This window comes from Stegostoma tigrinum, chromosome 14 (assembly GCF_030684315.1).
Source record: "Stegostoma tigrinum isolate sSteTig4 chromosome 14, sSteTig4.hap1, whole genome shotgun sequence".
Classification (NCBI taxonomy): Eukaryota; Metazoa; Chordata; class Chondrichthyes; order Orectolobiformes; family Stegostomatidae; genus Stegostoma; species Stegostoma tigrinum.
In genome coordinates, this window is record NC_081367.1 from 8213086 (window position 1) to 8234544 (window position 21459).

The following is a 21459-nucleotide window of genomic DNA, read 5'->3' on the forward strand; positions in this document are numbered from 1 at the left end:
TCAGAAAGGAAGGGAATCAGGCTTACTGTGATTCTGAAGTGACTGTTAATTGGTCACTTACGGAGCTAATCGACAGTGGATCAGGGAAGTAGCTCATCGACTTTGCCATTCAAAACTCAGGTGTTGAGATGGCAGGGAGTGGGTAATCTGGGCAGTGTCAACATGCCAAATTATTTGTCCTTGCCAACACTTCAGAGGACAGGAAAGTACTCAATTGGCTGTGAGGCACTTTAGGATAGCCTCCATTTCTGAAATGTGCTATGGAAATACACAACCGTTTTGCTGAATAATATTTGTTCCTCAAAAGAGACAGTCTGGCCTTTATCAAGGTGATCACTGTATGGTCTTGTTGCGTACAGGCTGATTGCTACCTTTCCCATATTACAGTAATGAGTATGTTGCACCTTGAACACCCTGCAATTGTGAAATGTTAAGTTTTAAATGAGGCAAGAAGAGCTGAGACAGACTCAAAATGTTCTTTTTATTTTCTGAAAAGCTTTGAAATCAAAGGTGTAGTAAACAGATGAATGTGTACTTTTGTTATTTTTTTAAAGCAACAAAATAACACAATAAAGAAAAACTTAACACTGATTTCCAAAGCATCTTAGTCTTGGAGGTTATTGACAGTAAACAGCCCAATCCAACAATGAACAGTAAAATTAAAAGGAGACTACCATATTGACATTTAATACATTCCTTTGCGAATTTAAAAAAAAGGCACAGAATGACTTGTGAGGTGTTTCAACTTGACGGGGAAACACTTTTATCTACACTATTGAATTGAATAAAACAATCCACTGGATTTATATGACCACAGCTAGTGGAAGGAGTTGTTTTATCCAGGCGTGATGTTGGCTGTTAGCATAGCGCAATGTGCTCTTGTGAGTACAGCCAGGAACAAAAGCATCTCATAATATGTCAGACTCTCAACACTTTCTCCAACCTTTAAAAATAAAGTATGTCCAACATTTTGGGCCTTAAATTGAGGCAAGCAAATTGCGATATTAATGAGGAGAATTGTTGCCAACCAGGCCAGAAATTGGGGGCTAAAGAAAGGTAACCCGTGGATGGTCCCATGGTTGCAGGTCCTGGGCGCAGCCAGTGTGGCAATGACTGGGCCACAGACATTATCTATCAGTCTATCAACTGTGAAGAAAAGTCCTGGAAATTTAAGGAAGCATTGGCCCCCTTTGAGAAAATCTTCCTCCATCTATCTCTCCCACCCGCGTTTCGTGTTTAACCCAAAGACCAACAGACAAACTGCGAGGGCATCCCGAACTAGGTCAGACAGCTTGTAGGAAGATCAAACCAAATTCCTGCGATGTCTTCACTATCCTTAACCCACCACTCCAGCCTGGCAACAAGAAAAATCCCAAAATCTTCCACCAATTGCCAGCAAACAGTGCAAAGCAAGAAATGAAATGCAGTTGAAAGGTCTCAACAAGTCAGACACTGCCTTTTTTTTGGTAAAGACCAGTCACAACGTGTGCGTTACTGACGATGGTATACAAGAAGCCCAGATTCTACCCCCATCCCAAATGAATTCTCTAAAATGGCTGACAGTTATGTAAAGTGTCAAACATCACACAGAACAAGTAGGCCTGTCTCTGCAATGCTTAGTATCAGAATAGCGTGAACCCTGAGCTGATATTAGTACAAAAAAAACAGAAAAGTACACTCAAAGCAACTTGAAGGTTGGGGGGATGAGGAAAGGGATAGAGATCGTCCTTTTATGTTTCATTAACAATCAGTGTACATGCTTGTTATGGTGTGCGTGTAAAATTATTACCAATACTCCTCCTGACTCATGAAAGGTTACCTGTTCGCCAGGATAAGAGGAAGAGAGAGAGGAATTCCTCTCCTCATCTACTGCTGCAGCCCTCTGAAACCAGCCTTGACTATAACATTTCCATTTTGGACAATTCTCAACAGGCATGAGGAAGGATGCCTTTTTGTCAGCCCTTTCGACTGGTGTAGGCCCCTCCATACAACGACTTGGTTGGTGGGCCACAAGGTTAAAAAAAATTAATTTTCCCAAATCATTATACTCCTTGCTGCTGACATTGAAAGGTCGCTTTCTTTTAACTTAACAGATTTGACAAAAAATTTACACCTGCGGTAATATAAAAAAATCCTACACCATTCACTCATAAAGGTACTGAAAATCACAGATAGCTGTTGCCCCAGTGTAAACGTTATCTCCCTACAGGGAAAAGGAACACATGTACACATGAGAGAGAGAGAGAGAGAGAGAGAGAGAGAAAGAGAGAAAGAGAGACAGAGAAAAATTGAGGGAGAAAGTACACCAGGGAATAGTTCTGAGAGAAAGAGAGTGTGGAGAAACTGACAGAAAACAAGGTAAAGTGGAAAAAGAAGAGAGAATTGGAGAGAAAGAAGGAGTATGAGACTGAGGAGAGACAAGCAAACATACAGTACTGTATGGGAGATTTTATTCAAAAGCCTATGAAGGGTTACTCTGACAACAAGGGCATATAACAGAAGCTTTGATGCTGGCAACAATAACAGTGAGCATTACAGAGAAAATAAATTTGGGTACTAGGTGGTGAGGGAGGTTGGGGCTGGGGAAGAAAGGTAGGGATTGAATAACCTGTAGAGTGAAAATACAGCCTACAGCCCCTCTAGCACTGAAAGGTTCTTAAACTTAAACCTAAGTCTGGCCCCAATTATGTTCTATTTCAAAACCCAACTTTAAGAGAGGGCAAAAATAAAATCAAACTAAATACTCTTTTGAAAGAGTAGCAGATACCAGCTAGAGTATGAACAGTACGCATGGAAAACAGGACGCAAAATGAAGTAAGATAAAGCATATGAAAAAGGGACAGGCTTTAAACACTTGGCTGTGTGATTAGTCTGTATGAATAAACCCAACAAGCAGCTCTTACTAAATGATATAATCCGAAAGGGATTTGAATGACTTGAGTGCAGTTTGAAAATATGAATCCTTTACAAATCTGTCAGATCCTGAGAGAGCTATCTTAAACTTCCAATGTATTTAATTTTTAGTTTATACCTTTATTCCATTTCTACTCATTCAAGTAATTTCTGCTGTGTCAACATGTCAAGAAAAATAATTGCAAAAAAATGAAATTTGACAATGTTGAGCAGGGAAGCCTTCGACATTGGTTACCAACTGAAATCTCTGACCTAGACAACTATAAATTATTTTATGAAAATGCTAAGTAAAGCTGTGTTTAATGGACAAACGGTATTCAGACATCAAAAGATAACCTCCGTAAATGAGGCCGATTGTTCAGTGAAGGCTGAGAGGTTTGCCAGGGTCACAGCAGGGTGAGGGGGTGAAGGGTTATCTAAGGTTACTCATGGGTGACAGTTTGGAGGGTATCCTGGGTCACCATCGGGTAAGGGGGGTCAAGAGTCATCCAGGGTCACCACTGACACATCAAATCAGTATTGGAGGATTGACTGACTACATATCTTACACAAGACTGGAATTTCTCTCAATAGGGAGAAGTGGATGTATACAAGCTTGAAATGAAATGTTAAATTAAGCATAAGCCTAAAAATGCAGATTGAAAATAAAATTCAAGGTTGGCATACTGTTTGTGTGTGCAATTTAGTTACTTTTATTATTTTGTTTTCCAAAAAGCAAAACCTATACACTGCAAATTTGAGAACAAAGTTAATTCCTAGAATGTTTCAGAGATAGTAGGAACTGCAGATGCTGGAGAATCTGAGATAACAAGGTGTAGAGCTGGATGAACACAGCAGGCCAAACAGCATCAGAGGAGCAGGAAGGATGACATTTCGGGCCCGTCAGCCTTCCTGCTCCTCTGATGCTGTTTGACCTGCTGTGTTCACCCAGCTCTACACTTTGTTATCTCTAATTCCTAGAATGAATGGGCACAACAGAAAGCTGGGCAGTTGTCCCACAAGCCAGCTTACTGTGAAACTGCCTTAACCCACCCAGTGACTAACCTGTTTACATCTTTTACAACCTATGGCAACTCAACAATTTTTCCATAGTCATATTTGTGCAGGTCAAACGCATTGGCCCAATATTTCCCAGCATCCATATCTCAGAGTACCTCAATTGACTGTCGTCTTTCAGACTTAAAATGGTAGCCATTTTTAAAAACACGACAACGCTACTATACAGCTCTACCACATAACGGACAACATACACAGCAAGGGTCTGATTGAAGGCCCATTTTCCCTTTCATGAGCTCCACCACCATCACCTACCTCACCCACTTCGTTCATTCAGTAATTTGAAAAGTCAGGAACCAGAATGCAACAAAACGTTTTACCTATCAGCCTCTTATGCACATTAATAAATTTTTATTGGCTGCCTCTAAGTTAGCTTGAAGTAGGCTCTCTGCATTGTGTCAACACCAAGAGTCATCTTCTCTTTTACCAAACCCCCTTCTGCCTAACCTTTCTTTCCATTAACACTTGCATTACTACCAAATTGCACACAAGTTGCTTGATTGTAGGAGATGACAGCAGATTCCTGTTTGCACTAGTAAGGAGGCATTTGTGACACTATTAATGGGAAAATGGTCTCAATCACTCAACTCTTTTGTTAAATGTTTAAACCTCTGGAGAAGGCAACGTACCGCTCTCATCTGCTACCTACAACCACATCCCCTCCCGTCCCCCCCTCCCTTTATTATCCCAATCTCTACCATTTGACAGTGCAGTATTAACAAGTAGCATCAGTTACGCTCCAATCCTTTGAGAAATATCAACTATCGTTTGCTTTTAAAGGCTTAATATGGAAAATAAAGACCCTGCCCCTCCTACGACAAGGAAATTTCACAAATGATTATACCAACGCTTCTTATGCTCTAGGCTAACATGAACCACATAGCCTTGCTAGCAAGGAGAAAATAAAAACAAAATCGAGGGAGACTGATCCTGGAATTCCGTATTTAGGTCATTCACCTAGAATTATAGGGATAACATCCAACCTGTTATCCTTGGGGGGGGTGCCCATACTGTGAATGTAGCATAGCACATAATGTACCAAGTAATACCTCACTGGCAATGTTTTACTTTCAAGAAAAGGCGAACTATCTCAACCTTGGGATTTTTTTTTAATTGTTGTTATTTTTTCCATGTGGGGAAACCTCCAGGTCTTGCAGGGGGAGCCTGTGTTTGTGCTGCATTGAGAACAGGTGATCAAAACAATTCCACGTCCCAAAGCTAGGGGGCGAAAGCATTCAGCTTGAAAAGCAAAGGGGTCTCCTCCAACTGCACAAGACGAAACTCCCTCTCCCCAAAGAGTTCAAAGATACAAAGTACATCCACCTCCAGCACCGCCAGAATTTACAAATAAGATTCTTTTATTTTTGATGCAAAAGTTAAACAAAACACGTGTCCTTTTTTTTGTTGTCCGCAAAGGTTTTGCCTCAGTCTCTCTCTCTCATGCCCCAGAAAGAATTCTACCGACAGAAAAATGGCAGGGCCAGGGCCAGGGCCAGCAGGTGGAAGGAGGCGGCTGAGCATCGCAGGATGTTGCCTCCGTTTCCCAGATTGGATTTCCCACTCTGCTCTGGAATGGCGTAGACAACAGGTGACCGGGTTGCAGCATTGAACAACCGTCTCCTGCTGCATCCATCTTCCAAGCAGGCGTCACCACTCCCAGACCCGCTGCTATCGTCACCTATAGGAAGTGCAAAGGCGTTAATAAGAAAGGTTCGGCTATCATCACACCATTAGGCCAAAGAAGCACACCCGATCCCGGAACCCAGCTCTGCTCACGGGCCTAAGCTCAGTTACCCACTCAACTCCAGGCCGAGATATATGCTCTGCGTGCAACACCAGGCCACAATGAAGTGGGCATTGGGTTGGCAGACTAGAAGAACCACAAGAGTCTGCAGGGAGTCGAGGCACAGATGAGAGGTTTCTGAGGCATACATGTTGGGTCATGTGTATTCAAGAGACCTGAAGTGTAGATGAGACTCCTCAATGAGGGTGCGCCTTCTGAGTATTCAATATTTGTGCGCATTATGGGACTGGGGTTTCGCGAACTGATGGGAGTGGGCAGCATCCCAGGATGCAGTTGGTATTTGGGAGGATCCATACTTTCAGCAAGCAACCGTGGAACTTCTAGCATTCAGGTGAAGCAACTGGAACTGCATGGTGTAAGATTGGAGATAGTACTTGGGGGCAGAATTGAAACAGCTTCAGAACGAATGCATGGTGAATGGAAAGGTTTAGAAATAGGACCCTAATCTATTTTTATGTGGTCAGGGTGCAGCCCAACTTGGGTCAGTTAGGGAGAGAACAGCCAGGCCAGCAAGTTCAAGAGCACATTATCCAGAGGACAGAAACAGTAACAACAGAAGCGATTTTGACCATCATGCAGGCTACAATTGTGTCTGTCAAGATCCAAAGTTCACAGGAGATGCTCTGGATGGGAAAATGGAGTTGTGAAAGGTAATGGTTGGTGTGAACAAGAGATAAGGACGCTGTGTACATGGACTTGAAATATATTCAGTTTCAAGCACTGCCCAGTCACAGCAGTACTAATCTCATGCTTAAAAATAAGAGGGGGGAACTTACTGCAGATGCAGGACATTAGAAAGGGCAAGGTTTGAAAATCTAGTAGTATTTTACATTTGAGGCATCCCTTGACATTGCACATAGCGAGTCGATGCCTGCTTTACTCTTTAAATGGAGCTGGTTCAGCGCGCACAGTATGCTGCTAAGAATGCACCAAATTTAATTCAAACTCCACTTTAAAGTCAGACATGATTTCCCAGCAGTGCTGCATTTACAATTAGAAGAAAATGGACTTCAGCAGTTCAAGAAGGTGGTTTGCCACCAGCTTATCAGGACAATTAGACAATGGGTATGAAAAGCGGACAGATTCATGTTTAATGCAATAATTCGGATCAACAGCAAGGCCAACTCGATTTCATATAAAAATCAAAAGAACTGCAGATGCTGTAAATCGGAAACAAAAATAGAGATTGCTGGAAAAACCCAGCAGGTCTGGCAGCTTCGGCGGAGAGAAATCAGTTCTGCAGAAGGATCACTCGACCCAAAACGTTAACTCTGACTTCTCTCCATAGATGCTGCCAGGCCTGTTCAGCTTGATTTTACACAGGCCCTTTAATATGTAAGCTCTGCAATGGCCTGATGGTTTTATTGCTAAACTGGTAATCCCGAGACGCAGAAAATGATCTGGAGACCCAGATTAGAATTCCACTATGGCTGACGGCAGAACTTGAATTCAATATAAATCTGGAATTAAGTCTCATGATGACTATGAAATAGCCTATACATTAAGGTTGGGCAATAAATGTGGGTCATGCCAGCGACACCCACGGGTGTGAATTAAAATAAAGCAACACTGGATGGGGCCACAGGATAGGAGAAGCAAAATGTAGGCATTGGAGCACTACAAGTGACAGGAGAGTGCAACTGCAGTGTGAAAGTTTACGTAGGCAACTTTCATTGACAAAGTAGGCACAGGAACTTAGAATGGAAGTAGCTGGCACAAAGTGAGAGTATGGCACAATATGATAGTATGACAGAGTAAAATTTGGGAAAGTGTGAGGTTGTTCATTCTGGAAGGGAGAACAAAATAACAGACTTTTACTTCAATAGAAAGAAGCTGCAGAAAAGGGACTCGTTAATACTATGCGTGGAACATGTAAGGCTAACACACTGGGGCAACAGGGAATTAGGAAGGCTAATAGAATGTTGACCCTTATTTCAAGGGAGTTGGAGCAGAAGAGTAGGCTATTCTTATCACAACTGTACAAGGTGCTGGTGAGGCCATGTTTGGAGTACTGTAGGCAGTTTGGTCCCCTTTTTGATGGAAAGTTATGCCATTGGAGGCAGTTCAGGGAAGGTTTACTAGGATGATCCCTGGTACAGAGGGGACAGTCTTATTAGCAAAGGTTAAACAGACTGGGGCTCTACTCACTGCAGTTTATAAGAATGAGAAGTGATCTCATTAAAACATATTGGATTAAGGGGCTTGACAGTGTAAATGCTGAATGTTTCCCTTCATGAGAGACTAGGACCAGGGGACATAGTCTCAGACTAAAGAAGCACCAATTTGAGACTGAGATGAAGAACAATTTTTTTGGTCAGAGCGTTGAGTGTCTTTAGAAATCCTTGCCGCAGACAGCTATGGGGACAGAGTTCTTATATCTATTTAAGGCTGAAATAGATAAATCCTTGATTAGTAGGGAATCAGTGACTATGGGAAAAGGAGAATTGTTGGATCAGGCATTATCCTATTGAGGCTTGAGGGGAAGAATGGCCTACTTCTGTTCCTGTTTCTTACGGTCACATGGCCTTACAACATCAGGAGGTGACACAACCAGACTTACAGTATTGGGTGCAACTCAGTATTTGTATGGCAAAGCCAACTAATCAGATCAAGGTTACAGGCCGCAATAGCCCAGGATGGATTTCCTTTGTTGGGATCATCGTTCCTCAGTTAATTATGCCAAAGATCAGCTGATGGTGGAAACTGTTCGGTTGAAATGTCAACAAGAACAATTTAACAGAATACGGACTAGATTGATCTAATTAATGTCGTCACCGAACCACCATTCTACAGTGTACGCAGGAATGTGACATTGAGATTAGATTTCAACACAGAAGTGCAGACTTCAACGCCATCAATGTACAACATCAGAAATCACACAACACCAGGTTATAGTCCAACAGGTTTACTTGAAAACACAAACTTTTGAAGACTCACACCTGAAGAAGGAGTGAGGCTCTGAAAGCTTGCACCTTCAAATAAATCTGTTGGACTACAACCTGGTGTCGTGTGATTTCTGACCTTGCCCACCCCAGTCTAGCACCCATACCTCCATATCATCAGCACACAAATAATTCCCACATTATTATAACACTCAGTTTTAGATCTGCTGAACACTGGATTGGAAATCCATACCAACCTCATTCAACTTCACACTGTGCAAGTTTATGGACCTTTTCTTCAGGTGTAAAAATAATCAATTGTAATTTAACTTCAAGTGATCCAATTCCCCTTTATTACTTGAAAGATTTTGCTTCATTTTGCTGTACTACACTGGTTAGTAATGGTTCTCTGTTATTTAGTCGATAAGTAAATCTGACCATTAATTTTAAGAATGTTGAGTGGTTGGGCAGTGTAGCATGTTCTATCTCTTTAAGCAATTATGAAGGATTGGATAGGTGTCCTCACACCCAAAGAAGTTAGAGCCGAAAGAACCAATAAAGTTATTGATGTCACAAAATAAATCCTGGGATTTTGTTTGTTTATTTGTTTATTCTTACACAGTATTTGGGTAACGATATGTGCACACAAGCAAGTTTCAGTTCATGTGAAACAAGTGTCAGGAGAAAATTGGAAAATGTGAAAATGGTCTCAGTTCTCGATTACTGAGATAGCCAGGGAACAAGGGGTAGATAGGACGAAGAAGAGTGCAGAGGTGAAGAGGAAGGGGAGGAGATTGAGAACAAGACAGAGGGATGCACCAAATTGGGAAGAAGGAGTGGTATGAATGAGCAATGGACAAGGGAAGAGAAAAACAAGAAATGGAAATTTTTGTTTAATTCATTCTTGAGATGTGGCTGTCGTTGGCTGGGCCAATGTTTATTGCCCGTCCCTAGTAACATTAACATAAAATTGTGGAAGAAGGAGAAAGAAGATTATCGATAGGAAAATATCAAGTGAATTAAAGCAGATGACTGAGGGACTGGCTGGAACCTCTCCTTAGCATGGGAGGTCTCTCGAGTCACTCAGCACAAATGCACGCACTAAAAGCAATAATGCTCAGAGCAGCGTAGATACTCACTTGTGTCCTGGAAATCCACATCGTTGCCATTGTAGGCATTCCGCAGTCGATTCGTCATTATCCGCAGCTGCATGATCTGTTGGCGAATGGTCATATCCGGCTTGGTGATGTCAACCTCAACCTCTGGGTTGTTAATCTGATTGGCTAATCCATCCGCCATGACCTCTGGGAGATACCTGCCAGACATAGCGAGAGTCAAGAAGCAATCACGCAAAGGTGTGCGGAAACCACTTGTTCCCCTTTTCTGGTGCTGGGAGTTGGGTGAGAGTGGGGCAAGAGATACGAAGTCGGGGAGGTGGAGAAAGAAGGGATCACCTGTTCTATATTGAAAATGCTTCAAGTATGAAACTTTGAAGTAATTTTATGCTAGACACTATTGTCTATGCTTTACAGGAAACCTCCTAAGGTATTTAAACCAAGTGAAGTGTCCTTTATGATTAAATCCACATTCAAATGGCTCACTGGGTAAAAGGACAATTTGATAAGGCAGTGAGTTCTGTTCTAGCAGGTGGGCTTGTTGTCGGTGCCTTGGTGCCAGATCTCAACAATGCAATGGGTGCGAGTGAGATCAACTCCACGTGAACAGTTAGGGGGAAAAGAAATTAGCCAGGATCATTTTGTTCCTACCCCTTGGAAAGTACACACTTCAATAATGGAAAAATGGCAGGGCCGCCCTTGCCCATGATACACTCCGTGACCAAAGAGTCAGTAAAAGTCTCCATGCAGGTCAGTGTCGAAGGCTTTGGTCGCCCCAGTGCAGGCAGAGGTTCTGGTCCAGTGGTCACACATGCCAGCAGGGGGCTTAGCCATTTTGCTTGGAGTTTGTCTTCTCACTGATCACTTCTGGGTTCCCATCCCATTATGGATTAATCACAGGGAGAGAAGGGTGCTAAAAACGGGGCCTTATCTCAACATGGAGGCACCCCCGCATGAGGCAGTTCTAAGTGGAAGATCAGAGGGACAAGTCTGGCACCTCCCAAGGGGAAGTCTTCCTTGCCCATGCACAGCCCCCAGCATCCCCTCAGCTGCGGAGCATGGAAACTCCCAGATGTCGGCATCTATGAAGTCGGCAGCCACTCCAGGTGATGGGGGCCCTTGGCTACCCCCATTGAATTGACCCTCAGGGAGCCATTGGCTGCTCATCTAGGGGAGGCTTCAGACCCACCATGCCTTGAGATTGAGAAAATCCTTCCCTCAATTATTAGGTACACTCCAGCAGGATTGCTTGCATTTAGTACGGGTCGAGGCCTGGCTGGAATATATTTGGCTAGATTTTCCACCCTCTTGGCTTGTACGAAAGGAGGGAGCTTCACATTTCGGACAGGGTCCATCAGGAATGTGAAGACATACTTCAACTCTCACAATTCTTTTGCAATGCACAACTGTCAGAGGAAGATAAACCACCTCCATCTTTTCGCAGCACAGAGCTACTGTATTCTGAGATTGAAAGGTCCATAATCACTGACAAGCCACTCTGATGGCTGCTGACTAATGGATGATAACATGACGTCAATGTGATGCAAGGGCACTGGGCATATAAGGTGCTTAGTTGAAAGGGCTGGTGTGCCACGGATGTAGGGTGCTACGTAAATACAGTACAAACTAGATAGGGGATATTGGCCAGAGGCTAGGATGCCAGATGGCTAAGGGATAGGATGCCAGGATGCAAGATGGCAAGGCAGCCCAGCTATGTTGTGCAGTGTCTAGGGTACACTGGGGTGAGTGGGTGAGATCAGGTCCAGCAAGCGGAGCGAGAGTGGTTGAAGAGGGGAAGGAAGGGAGAATTGAGGGTGGAGATGGGGTAGGGGGAGCGGGGAAGCAGGAACAAGTCCCGGGGGAGCGGGGTTGGTGAAATGGGGTCAGTTCTAGCCGGTGCAGAATGAGGCAAGTGGAGGGTGGTGTGTCATGTCTGCGTGTGAGGTTGGGTGGAAAAGAAGGGAGATTGGGGAACTCAGGACCGTATGACCAACAGTATCAGAGTAGGAGAAGGGGAGGGCATTTCCTGAGCAGTGTGATGAAAGGTGGGGGTCGTGATCAAGGAAAAGGGAGAGGCTGGGAAGTTGTGGGGTGGACAGGGTCAGGTGTAGAGTGGGGGAAAGTGGTCAGCTGCGTGTAAATTGTTAGGCGGATGTGGAGCTGCCGTTGCATGACGTAAGCATGTATTTAACAATCAAATCTTTCCTGAGTAACTATTATACGTAATGACATTAGAACAGGCATTGAGAAACTGCCTAGCAGAATCTTCAATTTCTCTGGCAATTACTTCACAGTCTGTTACAATGGGCTCCCTCGTGCAATAAAGACCATCTGGCTGTCAGAAAATCCATTTTAATCAGAGAGGGGCTAGCTGCGCCCTAGCCCTCCAGCGATATTACACATTCCAAAGATGAAAGCTGCCAGTGTATCTAATCTGGTGATGCCCTCAATGGCCAGTGGGTGCACATTCTGAGCTGATGGGGAGCTCTTCCTTACAAAACTCAGTTCGTCCAAACTGCTGCTATTGACACAAAGTCAAGCAATGTAATTGAGGACAGGGAGATATTGCTCAAAAGCACAAACATACACCCGCACAGACAATAGCCCCACAGTTTTCCCCAAAACCTGTGTCCCAACAGATGCTGAGCTTGGTATTTACATTGTTCCATTGACCAGTCACGCAACCCCCAGCCCCGGTTACATTACATGCCTGCAATGACAGCTGCTATGAAATTGCAATGCGCTGCAGTTTCGGGGAGGAGAAACCAAACCTGCTCAGTTTGGATAAATACCACTATTGCTGAAACATAGACTGAGCAATCTAATACGGCACTTAATAGCTCCAAGTCCCCGTCTCTGCACACAAGCTTCGGAATTCAGTCGATAAGAGTTTTAATTAGAAAACCACTCAAACGATACATTCCCATTATTTTCTTTTAAAAAAAAAACATGCGACGCCATTACTTAAAGCCGCACAATTCCCTTTGGATGATTTTTCAGCACAATGATCAATAACAAAAAAAAAATTCCTCAGATGGTTTGCCGCAGGAGACAATCCATTTGTTGCTCCCTAACAAGATCAGCACTGCACACTCTAATAATCCTCAGGAGTACACTGTATCCTGCAATCCCAGGTTGGATTCTGCCATCAGACATCACCTTGACTATCAGTACAAAGCCCACGGAATTCTTAAAAAGGTCTTCTTTTAAAATGTAATATTTACGAGTTCAATTGAGGAGGGTTAAAAACTGACAGTAGCAGTGAGACTGCTAATCTTCAGCATTAAACATCAAACTCTCCGACTATCTCGAGTACCAATTAGAAAAGTCAAGTGGGCAGGGGCTCGAGTTTAGGCTCCACTCTTTGCAATGGGCCTACTCGCTAACCTGTTGTCAAGGGAGACAATCGCAGGAACGTCAGCCTTCAAGCAAGGTGGGTCAGCTCCTTGTCCACCCCCCTGCACTTGCACAACATGCGCCCGTTTACAATCATGAGAAGGCAGTGACGTAGTGTTAAGGTCACTGAATTCGTAATTGAGAGGTCAAAGGCTATTTAATGCCCTGGGGACATGGGTTCAGATCCCATCAGAGCAACTAGTCGAATTTAAATTCAAATTGATCAAATCTGGAATTCAAATACGATTTCAGGCATTGTGATAACATCATCAATTATCATAAAACAGCACTCATTAATGTCCTTTACGGAAGGAAGTCTGTTATTCTTACGGGGTCTGCTCCACCATGACTCGAGACCTATAGCAATGTGGTTAATGAACTATCCTCCTTTGAAACGCCTTAGCAATTAGGGATGGTCAACAAATGCTGACCTTGCCATTGACAACCAACCCTACGCAAGTAAAAAGCATAAAAACACAAACCACTGCTGTTGGCAGTTATGAAGGCAATCCATGGTTCTATCAATACAGCTGTGATTTGATAGGGCGTCTTTGGCTTACTGTCTGTAGTAGTTGGGACTGCTTTGCCTATAGTGACGTCCCCTTAGCTATGTGTAGCCATACAACAGGAAACAGAGAAGGAATATTATTGAGGTACAGTCCAAACCTTACTTCACAGCTAGGAGGCCCATGGGAATATGAGATGAGGACAGGACAAGGAAAAGCAAGCCCCAAATATCCAATGGCCTCTATTATGAGTGCTGCAAAAAATCTAATTATGCTACTTGCCTTACAATTTGTCAAGTATCAGAAACTATAGACAAATGAAGGAGTGTTACAAAGATGCTTTGTACTTAATATTCCTTGGAACACTCAAGTTTTGAATGATTGTGGAAAATTATTTTTAAGTATTATCAAAGTAATTGAAGAGTTCTCTTTTAAGTGGTCATTGAAAATTCACTGTGAACAAATGGAATTTATTTTAAACAATGCTTCTTATAAATCATGCGACTGGTAATAGGCTGTGTACATTGTTTGTAGACTTTTCTCAGATTATTTGAACTGTGACTGGCTTGGTGAGGTTCTGTTGGAGGAAAGCCTGCGAGGAACAAGCTGCCCAGCTGATCACTGTCATTTTGGAAAAGAAAACACTTTACATCACTTAAGATTGAAACATGCTTATTTTTTTGAAAGAATAATTGAAGGAAGATCTCAAAAATGTGCTACCTGAACAATATGGCACCTGTAGAGATGGCCTGGCACAATTAACAACTTGACCATACATGCCAGAACATCAGAGCAACAGACTCAGGAATGTGCTATGCTTCATCCTTTTGCCACGAAGATTAACACAATGGCCAAAGTGTTCATTTTAAGGAGGCCAATCACCATAGAGAAATCTGCTATTTCTTTTTCTTTGTTTTTCCTGAAGAATGTCTGTCTGCATATGTGTATCAAGGACGTTTAGAGGAATAAACATCTATATTTCTATATTACTGACACAAATATTAACCAATCATTGCATTTCTATTGATGAACTTCTGTATTGATAGTAGTAGAGTAATACAGCATGGAAACAGGCCTTTCGGCCCAAACTGTCCATCCTGACCATGTTGCCACCTAAATCCACGCAAACACCAGTTTTAACTTTTCCATTCTGGACACTCTCCCTAACCCGAGGCCAAATCCCCAGTGGTCCAGAACCCTGCTCTTAATTCCCGAAACAGTTCTGGTGGACCCTTAAAGGGACCTGTATTTCCGAAACTTACAATGTTCTGGAGCGAGACTCAACCCCAAGCTTGTAACTCAGAGGCAGGGACAGTACCCACTGTGCCACAAAAGCTCTGTTTGATGATAAGAGATACGGTTAATAGATCTTTTAGCTTAAAATCTGAAGTAATTTAGGTATTTAATTGATCATCGCAGTAACTGGAAAAAAGTATTTTATTCCACATTCCAACCTGCAGAGTAGTGGGACTAGAATGCTGGTGCGCTCTTCCAGCCTCAGTTGGAGCACACGCCAGTTAGTTGAAACAGACAACCAGCCCTTATGGGGCAACGGGCTTGTCAAGGGTTTTCATTCTGCCACTCATTCAATATCACGAGGAAACACTTTATAAAGAGATGTCTCATTCCAAATTAAACACTGGTGTTTTCCCGAGCTAATTTAAAATTTAGCAACAAATGCTCAATGATCCCTGTATCTCTACATTCACCAACTTTCCACAAATAACATGCTTTACATTCACCTCAAGCAAACACAAGATATTTCTTGTGAGATCCTTGTGACAAACTGTAGATTTTTGGCGTTATCCAGGTAGCACTTTCTAAATTCTCCATGACAATCTTGACACACACAAACACACACACACACACGCGCGCGTGTGCGCGCTCACATTGTCACACACAGACACACACTCTCTCTCACACAAGTACACACATACTCATTCTTTCTCACACACAGATGCACAAACACCCATTCTCACACACACACACACACACACACACACACACACAGATGCGTGCACACACAAACTCGCGCACTATCTCACACACGCACTCTCTCGCACACACACACAGTCTCTCTCACACACGCGCGCGCACTCTCACATACACATGCGTGCACTCTCTCTCTCTCACGCACACACACTCTCTCTCTCACACACACGCGTGCACTCTCTCTCTCACACCCATGTGCGCGCTCTCTCTCTCTCACACACACGCGTGCACTCTCTCTCTCACACCCATGTGCGCGCTCTCTCTCTCTCACACACACGCGTGCACTCTCTCTCTCACACCCATGTGCGCGCTCTCTCTCTCTCACACACACGCGTGCACTCTCTCTCTCACACCCATATGCGCGCTCTCTCTCTCTCACACACACGCGTGCACTCTCTCTCTCACACCCATGTGCGCGCTCTCTCTGTCTCACACACACACGTGCACTCTCTCTCTCACACCCATGTGCGCGCTCTCTCTCTCACACACACGCGTGCTCTCTCTCTCTCACACCCATGTGCGCGCTCTCTCTCTCTCTCACACACACGCGTGCACTCTCTCTCTCACACCCACGTGCGCGCTCTCTCTCTCTCACACACACGCGTGCTCTCTCTCCCTCACACCCATGTGCGCTCTCTCTCTCTCACACCCATGTGCGCGCTCTCTCTCTCTCACACCCATGTGCGCGCTCTCTCTCTCTCACACACACGCGTGCACTCTCTCTCTCACACCCATGTGCGCGCTCTCTCTCTCTCACACACACGCATGCACTCTCTCTCTCACACCCATCTGCGCGCTCTCTCTCTCTCACACCCATGTGCGCGCTCTCTCTCTCTCTCACACACACGCACGCTCTCTCTCTCACACCCATCTGCGTGCACTCTCTCTCTCACACCCATGTGCGCGCTCTCTCTCTCACACCCATGTGCGCGCTCTCTGTCTCTCACACCCATGTGCGCGCCCTCTCTCTCTCACACACACGCGTGCACTCTCTCTCTCACACCCATGTGCGCGCTCTCTCTCTCTCACACACACGCGTGCACTCTCTCTCTCTCACACACACACGTGCACTCTCTCTCTCACACCCATGTGCGCGCTCTCTCTCTCTCACACACACGCGTGCACTCTCTCTCTCTCACACCCATGTGCGCGCTCTCTCTCTCTCACACACACGCGTGCACTCTCTCTCTCTCACACCCATGTGTGCGCTCTCTCTCTCTCACACCCATGTGCGCGCTCTCTCTCTCTCACACACACGCGTGCACTCTCTCTCTCACACCCATGTGCGCGCTCTCTCTCTCTCACACCCATGTGCGCTCTCTCTCTCTCACACCCATGTGCGCGCTCTCTCTCTCTCACACCCATGTGCGCGCTCTCTCTCTCTCACACCCATGTGCGCGCTCTCTCTCTCTCACACCCATGTGCGCTCTCTCTCTCTCACACACAGTCAGTCAGTAATGCTGCTGAATCTGTGCTGTTCAGCCATGAAGTTGGTTGTTAAAAACTGCAATTGTCCACATTTCATTTGATCCACACACTGATTATTCACCTCATTAAAAGCCTACAACTGCTGGCTGAGAAACTGCTCTCGATACTTCTAAAACAAAGCCACCTGTAACAGCACAACACATGAATATCAAACACTTAGAGTCAGAGTCACTGAGTTGTGCAGCATAGAAATGGATCCTTTGGCCCAACTTGTCCATGCTGACCAGATAGCCCAAATTAATCTAATTCCATTTGCCAGCATTTGGCCCATATCCCTCTAAACTCTTCCCATTCTGACACCCATCCAGATGCCTTTTAACTGTTGCAATTGTACCAGGCAAAACCACTTCCTCAGGCAGCTCATTCCGTACACACGCACTAGCGTCTGTGTGGAAAAAAGTGCCCCTTAGGTCCCTTTTAAATCTTTCCCCTCTCACCTTAAACCCTCTAGTTTTGGACTCCCCTACCCGAGGGAAAAGACCTTGGTTATTCACTCTATCCTTGCCCCTCATGATTTCATAAACTTCTATAAGGTCATCCCTCAGCCTCTGACACTCCAGGGAAAATAGACCCAGCCTAATTCAGCTCCTCCCTTCAGCTCAAACTCCCCCCATCCCCGGCAACTTTCTTGTAGATCTTTTCTGAACCCTTTCAAGTTCAACAACATTCCTCCTATAGCAGGGAGACCAGAATTGCATGCAGTATTCCAAAAGTGGCCTAACCTATGTCCTGTACAGTCATAACATGATCTCCCATCTTCTATACTCAATGCACTGGCCGATAAAGGCAAGCGTAGCAAATGCCTTCTTCACTATCCTGTCTACCTGTGACTCCACGTCCAAGGAAGTATGAACAGTCCTTAAAACTGCCAACTCATGAGACTCAGTCAAAGAGGGATTCAATAGAACCGGCCACCATTGAACAAATGAGGCAAAATGGAGTTCAGATACAGATGAACCATGTTCTAATTGTACATCAGAGCAACTCTGAGAAGTTGAATGACCTGTTCCTGTCCTTAGCATTCCTAGGTTCATGAATAGTCTAGGTAGAAAACAGACATGAAATGATCCGCCTACAAAAAGCTCAGAGGAACCAGGTGCTTTATGATTTACAGATAGGAAAAGAAAGCAAAAAATCACAAGGCAGTAGAAATTAGCTGTTTATAGAAAAACCTTCTCAGCTGCACACCTTCCATCTCCTTGTGAATCTGCATACTATGCAATTAAGGGAAAAACAAAACAGCTTTTGAAGCACAGTCACAGAGCAGATTAGCTCGCAGGATGCTACTTTTGCACACAAAACCTCTGACTGCTGGGCTGGAGGGGTGGCTCAGTGATGAGAGATTGAGGAGGTTGCATCCGTAATCTCCAGAATTTAGAAGAATGAAGGATGACCATAAAAATGTAAGAACTAGCAGCAGGAGTAGGCCATTCAGCCTCTCAAACCCGCTCCACCACTTAATACAGTCATGGCTGATCTCATCTCAGTCTCAACTCCACTTTCCTGCCTGCTGTCCATAACCCTTCAAGTCTAAATCTGTCTATCTTCTCCTTAATTTACTCAATGTCCCAGCTTGCACTATCCTCTATGAGAGCGAATGCCACAGATTCATGAGCCTTTGAGAGAAATAATTCCTCCCCATTGCTGGTTTATATCTGCCATGCCCCCATCAGCCCAAAACTCACTGAAGCAGATGAAATTCTTACAGGGTTCAACAGGGTTGATTCAAGAAGAATGGTTGCCCCGGTTTGAAGGTTGGGGGTAGGGAGAGAGTTGTGACATCCAGAAGGATGCAGGCTGACTCCAAAAGGCAGGCCACTTTGGACAGAAAAGAGGAGAAACGCCTTTCCTGGCTGTAGGGCCTACTCCTGCTCTTACCTACTTACTCCCGACAAAGAGGAAATTTGGTGAGTGACAATGGGATATTTTGATCAAATGGCTAAGGACTGTACAACATAAAATAAGATGATCCTCTCAAGTCTGGTCAATCAATTTGGTTTTGCATTAAATGCCTTTCGGAGTAAGATAAGTCTGAGAGTCCGTGCTATTTTTTATTCAGTCATTCACAGGATGACAGCTTCACTGGCCAGGCCAGCATTTATTGCTCAGAGGGCAGTTAAGAGTCAACCACATTGCTGTGGGTCTGGAGTCACATGTAGGCCAGACCAGGTAAGGGCTGTATTTTCCTTCCCTAAAGGGCATTAGTGAACCAGATGGGTTTTTTTCCTGACAATTGACAATGGATTCACGGGCAGCATTAGACTCTGAATTCCAAACATTCCGTGGCGGGATTTGAATCTAATCCCCAGAACATTACCTAGGTCTCCGGATTAATAGTCCAGCAATAACACCACTGGGCCATCGCCTCCACTATCTGCTGCAAAAGTGCTGTTATTCGACTACCTTACTGAATAGTGACCCAGGCTAACACTATTTTTGGTCCTTAAGTGATAGTTAATCCTCCCTCAGCTGTGCTTTGAAAAACTCCCAGCATTGTACATTTCCATGGTTCACATCCTCTCCAGCATGTCCAGTCACCTGAACCCTTGTGTATTAATCACTTTGACACTGCTGCTCTCTGTCCCAACAATCCTCACAAGCTTGAAGGCTTTGCTTGAGGCCCCTGCTCTTCTGATCTGACTTGGTTTGCCCACAACCAGACACAACACCCCACGCCCCTGGTCCCTCCCAGAAACCTAGAGCCCCACCACATCACTCAGTGCTTTAATAAGCTTTTTCCTTAAAAGACATTCCCCTCTGACTGTGACTGAAACCTCACTCTTTCCAGATTATCTCTCTTTGCAAAAGCTCATTAATGGCTCAGAGGCATTTCTCTTTCTTCAATATCTCTCTCGAAAGAGGCATGTCAGATTTGTGTTCACCTGGAAAGCTGTTGTAGGGCTTGACATGTACCAAACAGGTAGAAATCAGAGAGAAAAATATACAGCAGCATTAAAAATGCTGAAAACTTGGGTCCCAGAAAATAGTACACAAGAAACAAGAGCAGCTGTAAGCCACCTGGCCCTGTCAAGTATGCCCCAGGCCTCAACTCCTCTTTTCATCAAATCACAGAATCTCTACCATTCAGCCCATCATGTTCACACCGACCCTCTGAACAGCAGCCCACCCAGACACACCCTCTCTATCCTATCCCTGCTTTATCTACCTAACCTGCGCACTGTGGGTAATTTAGCATGGCCAATCCACCTACTCTGCACATCTTTGGACTGTGGGAGGGAACCAAAGCACCCAAAGAGCCATAGGAGAATGTGCAAACTCCACAAAGACAGTCGCCCGAGGGTGGAATCGAACCCAGGTCCCTGGTGCTGTGAGGAAGCAGTGCTAACCCTGAGCCACTGCTCCAGCTTAGCATAGCCTGCAACTCCCTGATATTTCAAAGAGCTATCTCCCTTCTCTAGAATTACGTTCTAGCCAACACAACTCTCTGGGGTCAGACATTTACTTATTCTTTCACATCTCAGATCTAAGTAAGTCTCCCTTTATTCTGCAGCCACACTTTCTAGTCTGAGATTCTTCCCAAAGTGGAAATATCTTTTCAATATTTACCCTATCAAGCCTCTCAGAACATGGTAACTTTCCCCACCTCATAATCATAGGGCACAGGGTGACTGGGTGTGATGGGCATATGCCAATACAAAGACTTTAGAGTACATTGGGTTACCCAAGTCAGTCAGAACAGAGATGGAATATTGATTAACCTCTGGAGGTTCCAAATGCCTGGTGTATGCATCAGGACTGATCTCAGAAATTGGGTACTTCACGTAGATCAAACTCTTTAGAGATGCGAGTTGGAGACACACTTGCTACCTCCTCACTTTCAGTGCAACCTTGCTGCCATCTTGAGAGGGAAATAACAGTTTTCCCTCATGGGGCTAGAAAGTAATGTGTGCCTCAACTATGGGAGGGGTCGGGGAGTCCCAGCTTCAAGCCTTAGCTGATGCCAGGCCAGCTGATTGTGATCGAAGCTCTCCAGTTGGATTCAACTCCCCTCTGAACAGGGATGGGAAAAATATTTGAGCTGGCATTTATGGGGGTGTGAGGACAAGTTTGGGATTCACTCTGATGACCTTAGCTCGCCCGAGCTCCAGATTGAAGTACCCAGAAATGCAATTCAGTGAAGCGATGCACATTATTCTGGGAAAAGAATGAGGCAAGACTTCCTGTGACAGAAATTCATGCGTCTCCCTCTTTGTGAGATAACTATGCTAGATTGACCTACACAATGAACAACATCCCTGAAGCAAGAAACCACTGTAGAACATACACCACACTAGTGGTTGTTCTGA

General features: G+C 44.5%; 1 protein-coding gene across 1 annotated transcript in view; it reads right to left on the reverse strand.

Annotated features, from left to right (window-relative positions):
• Positions 1-464: 464 nt before the first annotated feature.
• LOC125457962 (glypican-1-like) overlaps positions 465-21459 on the reverse strand; it is a 186443-nt gene continuing 165448 nt past the window's right edge. The window contains exons 8-9 of the mRNA XM_048542784.2: positions 9795-9970; positions 465-5647 (exon numbers count right to left, since the gene is read on the reverse strand). Coding sequence (XP_048398741.1) covers positions 5427-5647; positions 9795-9970 — 397 coding nt within the window. The 3' untranslated portion in view covers positions 465-5426. The remainder of the gene's footprint in view (positions 5648-9794; positions 9971-21459) is intronic.